At 40.0% G+C, this 7,792-nt stretch overlaps 1 protein-coding gene across 10 annotated transcripts in view; it reads right to left on the bottom strand.

Annotated features, from left to right (window-relative positions):
• The window catches only part of igdcc4 (immunoglobulin superfamily, DCC subclass, member 4), a 142,826-nt gene that overhangs the window by 37,812 nt on the left and 97,222 nt on the right, over positions 1–7,792 (bottom strand). For all 10 annotated transcript variants that reach the window (XR_006309473.1, XR_006309472.1, XM_043677317.1 and 7 more), the window contains 2 exons: positions 2,281–2,451; positions 426–656 (listed from right to left, as the gene is read on the bottom strand). Coding sequence is in view for 8 of the 10 variants with exons in the window: in XM_043677317.1 (XP_043533252.1) it covers positions 426–656; positions 2,281–2,451 (402 nt within the window). In the remaining 2 variants the exon portion in view is untranslated. The remainder of the gene's footprint in view (positions 1–425; positions 657–2,280; positions 2,452–7,792) is intronic.

Below are 7,792 nucleotides of genomic sequence, written 5' to 3' on the forward strand. Positions count from 1 at the left end.
TGCTAGAAAAGCTCAGCAGGTCTGGTAGTACCTATGGAGAAAAGTCAGGGTTAGTGTTTCGTGTCGAATGACGCTTCCTCAAAACAGTTTTGAGCAATTTTTATCATCTATTGTCTGTTGGACACATTTTACAAATATTTTTCCCCTTGTGAAGCAAATTGATCAACCTTGACATCATCGGTGCTAAGCCCAATCTTTGTACTGGAATGCCATATATATTTATATTGCATATTTCGATGTGAAAGAACAAGTAGCTTTTAGGCCTGAAACATTTAAGCCAAGGAATACACTAGCTATGCAATCAACCTCACTATTGAGGAATCATAACCAATGGTTCAGCCAGCAGCATTATTTCCAATTGCCAACCAATGTTCTTCTATTCCATGATAGTGCTATCAAAATTCGGGTTACTCTGTCTGACTTACCTAATCCAGTAATCTCATACTGCTTCACTTTTCTTCGAAGTCGTATTGGTCCTTTTGTCCAATGCTCATCTCCATTCGTTTCATTTAATTCTCTGTTCAAATCATCTGCATCTACTTTTCTGTAAAAAAGCTTGTAACCCAGGATCTGGACTTGATTAGAAGGTGGCTGCCATGTGACCAACAGAGAATTTACTTTTGTCTTCACCTTCATCTCTGCTGGAGCAAAAGGAACTACAGCAAAGGAGAACAGGTCACTATTGTGATTACTTAAACAATGTCAAACTTATAACAGTTCGCTAATAATGCTCTAGCCTCTCTGAATGTGAGATTATCCAAACTCAAGTTCTTTTAACCCATCACCCAATACTGACTGGCCGACAATGGCTCAGGTTAAACTACACAGTGGATTGAAAACATGACTACTTTAAAATCAATGGTCTCGCACTGTACTTTGTCGTCACCTCCTCCAGACTTACCTATAATCCTAAGATATTGGTGGTCCTCCAATTCTGGCTTGAGCATCTCCAATTTAATTGTTTCACCACTGATTGCCATGCCTTCAGCTGTCATGATTCCAGGCTCTGTAATTCCTTGCCTAAACCTGTCTGCCAGGCATTACTACTGTAAGACACTACTTAAAACCTACCTCCATGACCAGGTTTTTGATTTTCAATTCTAGTATAACATTGCTTTGTGCCAAATTTTGTTTGACAATACTTGTCCAATGCTTTGGAGCATTTTACTATGTTCGTGGTGCCGTATAAATGCAAGCTGTTGCTGTTACAAATGACAGCTTTACTCAAAGTTCTAAAGAGAAGTTGTGGTGAAAGGCATCTGATTTATATACTACCGTGTTTACAGTTGTAGGGATGTTGAAGGTTTAAAAATAATTAGGTCAATCAGTCTTTCTGGAACCCCTAACTAATTGTGTCTCAGAGAGCACAGAACCCCAGAGTGTTAGTGAGGAACGGTTTGTAATATGTTAGGCTTGTGACCAGGAGTGCAAACATCAAATGCCATTATTTTTGGTAATCAAAGATTATTTTTTGACTTAGGAAACCTAGATATTTAACCTTGAGTAACTTGCAGATCAGGAATGAATGATTGGAAACTTGCAGATTATTAAAAGACTGAGGAAGTGCAAGCTTTCATTTTATGATCATTCATGGCTGATGACATCACAATTGACAGCAAAGTAGTGAGAAGAATCACTTGAGTTGAATATTTGAGATAGAGGGCCACTTTCTTTGGATGTGAAACTGTAAAATGATTGTGTTGGGAAATAGTTTAGATTATTTTTATTCATTCATAAGTTTTGGGCATCACTGGCTGGTCCAGCATTTATTGCCCATCCCTATCTGCCCTTGAGAAGGTAGGGCTGAGCTGCTATCTTGAACTGCTGAAGTCTGTTTCTTAAGATCTTTCAAACTGTGTTCTGTAGTAAAATAGCTTGGTTTGTTTATTTTCTGTTTTATTAGTAAAGAAAATCTGTAACCCTGTAAGCTTGTGTTTCAATGAATGACCACTATGTTAAATACAAAGGAAGATCTATTGAGCCGGGTTTCATAACTTGTCCAATAGTAACATCAGCAGCTATCCTAACAGTATTATCAATGAGTGCACCAATAGGTAGTATGAGCCAATTTCTAATTAACAACATATCATGTACATTGTATCTTTAACAATAAAGGATACTATACTTATTCTATGGTGGATAGTAAAGAACAACTTTACATCAGTTATGCTGAGAGAGATAAATAATGGAGTGTATACACACATACACACACAGACACAGTTTAATTTTAAAAAATCATGTTTGAATCAATCGTCTAACGTGAAAAGACATCATCCTTACCCATCATTAGCTTATTTCGTTCAGGGATTAGATGCTGGGTCCATTCTGATGGTGCACCATATCCTACAGTAGTGCTTGCTGCAATCCGAACTTTGTAGATTTTTTTTGATTGTACAATAGGAAGTGTGACTTGTGTCTCATTTCCATCAACTTCAATTGAATAAATCTGATCTGTTACACAAACAGAGGTAAATCCTATTAACTGTGGATGAATTAAAAATAGAAAGTCTGAATTTGCAGCACAGACTCGAGTTGTACAAACTAGAATTCTTCACATTTCCACATATATGTTGCATACATATATTTCCGCAATTAAGAAACTGAACTAAGAACATAAATTCATTTGCATCACAGATTAAGCATTCAGTTCCTGAAGTGTTAAACATCAGGTCCAGGAATTTTGATAATGTTACATGGAAAACTGAATATTACATATAAATTTACTTTCTCTTCCTCATCCTTTGTGACAAAATCAAACACATTCATAAACTGATGTATACGGTAGACTCCCAGTGGGTGACTGCTATGATCAATCTGTGCCAGAAGTTTCCACTATGAATAGGACAGGATACTACAAATGAATGAGTTTGGACAAATGTTAACTTAGGATTTACTCTCCTTGTGCTTTCTCACACCTTATATGGTTTTTAAAATCTGGTTTCATCAGGTACTGTGGTCCTGGATGAGTTTCTCTCAGTGACTTGAATACTGATTTGAAGGTTGTGGAGTACTCATGTCAGTGGAGCAATAATCAAGAACTGTGTTGAGAATTAAAATAGCTTAGAGTCATAGAGATGTACAGCATAAAAACAGACCCTTTGGTCCAACTGTCCATGCCGATCAGATATCCCAACCCATTCTAGTCACACCTGCCAGAACCTGGCCCATATCCCTCCAAACCCTTCCTATTCATATACCCATCTAAATGCCTTGTAAACGTTGCAATTGTACCAGCCTCCATCACTTCCTCTGGCAGCTCATTCCATATTTGTACCAACCTCTGCGTGAAAAGGTTGCCCCTTAGGTTTCTTTTATATCTTTACCCTCTCACCCTAAACCTATGCCCTCTAGTTCTGGACTCCACTATCCTAGAGAAAAGGCTTTGTCTATTTATCTTATCCATGCCCCTCATAATTTTGTTAACCTCTATAAGGACACCCCTAAGACACCCCTCAACCTCAGAAGCTCCAGGGGAAACAGCCCCAGCCTGTTCAGCCTCTCCTTATAGCTCAAATCCTAAATCTTTTCTGAACCCTTTCAAGTTTCACAACATCTTTCCAATAGGAAGGAGACCAATTTGCACGCAATATTCCAACAGTGGCCTAACCAATGTCCTGTACAGCTGCAACATGACCTCCCAACTCCTTTTATCGGTCAGAGTACTCAATACTCTGACCGATAAAAGAAAGCATACCAAACACCTTCTTCACTATCCTATCTACCTGCGACTCCTTTCAAGGAGTTATGAACCTGCACTCCAAGGTGTCTTTGTTCAGCAACACTCCCTAGGACATTACCATTAAGTGTATAAGTCCTGCTAAGATTTGCTTCCCCGAAGTGCAGCACCTCTCATTTATCTGAATTAAACTCCATCTGCCACTTCTCAGTTCATTGGCCCATCTGCTCAAGATTCTATTGTAATCTGAGTTAACCGTCTTCGCTGTCCATTACACCTCCAATTTTGGTGTCATTTGCAAAATAACTATACTCTAATGCTCACATCCAAATCATTTATGTAAATGATGAAAAGTAGTGGACCCAGCTGGTCACAGGCCTCCAGTCTGAAAAACAACCCTCCACCACCACCCTCTGTCTTCTACCTTTCAGCCTTTCTGTATCCAAATGGCTAGTTCTCCCTGTATTCCATGAGATCTAACCATGCTAATCAGTCTCCCATGGAGAACCTTGTCGAACGCCTTACTGAAGTCCATACAGATCACATCTACCGCTCTGCCCTCATCAATCCTCTTTGTTACTTCTTCAAAAAACTCAATCAAGTTTGTGAGACATGATTTCCCATGCACAAAGCCATGTTGACTATCCCTAATTGGTCCTTGCCTTTCCAAATACTTGTACATCCTATCCCTCAGGATTCCCTCCAACAATTTGCCCACCATGGACGTCAGGCTCACCGGTCTATAGTTCCCTGGCTTGTCCTTACCACCTTTCTTAAACAGTGACACCACGTTAAGCAACCTCCAGTCTTCCGGCACCTCACCTGTGACTATCGATGATATAAATATCTCAGCAAGAGGCCCAGCAATCACTTCCCTAGCTTCCCACAGAGTTCTAGGGTACACCTGATCAGGTCCTGGTGATTTATCCACTTTTATGCATTTCAAGACATCCAGCGCTTTCTCCTCTGTAATATGGACATTTTTCAAGATATCACTTTTTATTTCCTTACATTCTATGTCTTCCATGTCCTTTTCCACAGTAAATACTGATGCAAAATACTCATTTAGTATCTCCCCCATTTTCTGTGGCTCCACACAAAGGCAGCCTTGCTGATCTTTGAGGGCCCTATTCTCTCCCTAGTTACCCTTTTGTCCTTAAATGTATTTGTAAAAACCCTTGCGATTCTCCTTAAATCTATTTGCTAAAGCTATCTCATGTCCCCTTTTTGCCCTCCTGATTTCCCTCTTAAGTATACTCCTACTTCCTTTATACTCTTCTAAGGATTCACTCAATCTACCTTGTCTATACCTGACATATGCTTCCTTCTTTTTCTTAACCAAACCCTCAATTTCTTAAGTCATCCAGCATTCCCTATACCTACTAGCCTTTTCTTTCACCCTAACAGGAACATACTTTCTCTGGATTCTCATTATCTCATTTCTGAAGGCATCCCATTTTCCAGCCGTCCCTTTACCTGCGAACATTTGTCCCCCAGTCAGCTTATGAAAGTTCTTACCTAATACCGTCAATTTGTGTAACAGACTTCTGTTTATTGTTAAAGTAAATCTGCATGCTCTGGGCACATGGGTATGAACCCCACCATGTCAGATAGTGAAATCTGAATTCATTAACTGAAACTGGAATAAAAAGCTGGCCTAATGATGATTATGTAACCCTGATCACTGCTGATTATCATAAAATCCATTTGTTTCATTAATGTCCTTTAGAGGGGATATTTAGAAATCTGCCATTCTAAGTTAGTCTAGCCCACGTGACCCAGATCCATGACAATGTGATTTGACTCTTAACTGCTTTCTGGCAATTAGGGCTGGGCAACAACTTTGGCCCTACCATCAGTGCCTTCATCCTAGAAACAAATAATTTTAAAAAGTCAATTCCTTAAAATTAAAGCCTTCAGCGTGTCCTTGTACCGTTTACTTTGACCACCATAAAACACAGCATAATCTCAAGTTCTCCACAGAAGATTCATTTGGTAAGCAATGGGTTAATTACAGTACTGAAGTTGCTTTTAATTCATTAACAGAATATGGATGCCCCTTTCTAGATCAGCATTTATTGCCAATCCCTGGTTGCTTTTAGAAGGTGGTGCTGAGGTGTTTTCTTCAATTGCTGCACCTCATGTGGATCCACAATGGTGTTAGAAGTTCCAATGAGGTATTCTGGTTCAACGATGAGACAAATTCATTCCTGTCTGTCTCAATATAGTGTGGATGCTTGGCAAACAGCCTCACATGAACACCTCAGTGTCTAAAAACTGTGTAAAAACCAAAAGAACTGCGGACGTCATAAATCAGAAGCAAAAATAAACTGCTGGAAAAGCTAAGTAGGTCTGGCAACATTTGTGGAGAGAAATCGGAGTTAACATTTCAAGTCAAGTGACCCTTCCTCAGAACTGGTGACAGCTAGGAAAATGCTGGTTTATATGCAGAAGATATGGTGGGGGGAGGGAGTAAGGAGTAAGTAATAGGTGGGAATTATGCCCAAAGAGAGAGAAGAGTTGGATAGACAAAGGAGTATGGGTCATCCTCCAGCACATGGACTGCAGCGGTTCAAGAGGGTATCTCACTACTATCTTCTCAAGGCTAACTACAGAAATGCTGATCAGCCAGTGACGCCCATAGCCCACAAGTGAATAAAATGAAAACAAAACCTTCCCTTAACATTCCCTGACTAATCAGTGTCTCTTCAAGTGCAGATATATTCTGTACGTCAAAATTCTTCGTAACAACATCCCCACCAAACAGGTTAGACCGACTAACCTGTAGCTTCCTGGTGTGTCTCTCTCTCCCGATTTTGCAATGTAAAGATACTTATTGGGCAAAATGAAATTGCGGGCAGTAAATGTGAAGGAGATAGATGTCCTTGTGGTTATCACTCAACTACTAAACTGTCAGGAACATGATTCTTTTCTGAATATGATCTCTGCTCTTAGGATTTAGTACATCCATGACACAAGATGAAGTCTAGCATCTTATCTGCTTGAGTTAACAATGGCAGGAGGATAAGAACCAACTTCACACAATAGAAGGAACCAAGTATGCAACTACATCTTGGTGTAAAGGTAGGGACAACTTGGCAAGGTAATCCCAAATTAAACATCAAATACTTTGTGATGTTAATACTGAAATATCAAGCTTTGCTTTATCAAAGATCACAGTCTGAAAAAAATCAATAAAATACCATTGCAATTCTGAAAACTCTAAATACCCTGTGCCCTCTATAGGCTAAATTAAATATGGTTGTCATGTTCACTGTCCAACTCATTCTGCAAGGTAAAAGAATATGTCGGCCAAGCAAATTGTAAAACAGTTTTTAATCCATACGATTAAATTAAACTTATGGGTTAATTAATCTACTGAACTAGTTTTTATTCATTAACAGAATATGGATGCCCCTTTCTAGATCAGCATTTAGAACATAGAACATCGAACAATACAGCACAGAACACGCCCTTCGGCCCACGATGTTGTGCCGAACATTTGTCCTAGCTTAAGCACCCATCCATGTACCTATCCAATTGCCACTTAAAGTTCGCCAATGATTCTGACTCTGCCACTCCCACAGGCAACGCATTCCATGCCCCCACCACTCTCTGGGTAAAGACCTACCCTTGACATCTCCCCTATACCTTCCACCCTTCACCTTAAATTTATGTCCCCTTGTAGCACTCTGTTGTACCCGGGGAAAAAGTTTCTGATTGTCTACTCTAACTATTCCCCTGATCATCTTATACACCTCTATCAAGTCACCCCTCATCCTTCTCCGTTCCAACGAGAAAAGGCCTAGCATGCTCAACCTATCCTCGTACGACCTATTCTCCATTCCAGGCAACATCCTGGTAAATCTTCTCTGCACCCTCTCCAAAGCTTCCACACCTTTCCTAAAGTGAGGCGACCAGAAATGCACACAGTACTCCAAATGTGGCCTAAACAAAGTCCTGTACAGTTGCAACATCACTTCACAACTCTTGAATTCAATCCCTCTGCTAATGAACGCGAATACACCATAGGCCTTCTTACAAGCTCTATCCACCTGAGTGGCAACTCCCAAAGACCTATGAACATAGACCCCAAGATCCCTCTGTTCCTCCAAC

Source organism: Chiloscyllium plagiosum, chromosome 36 (genome assembly GCF_004010195.1).
Source record: "Chiloscyllium plagiosum isolate BGI_BamShark_2017 chromosome 36, ASM401019v2, whole genome shotgun sequence".
Taxonomy (NCBI): domain Eukaryota; kingdom Metazoa; phylum Chordata; class Chondrichthyes; order Orectolobiformes; family Hemiscylliidae; genus Chiloscyllium; species Chiloscyllium plagiosum.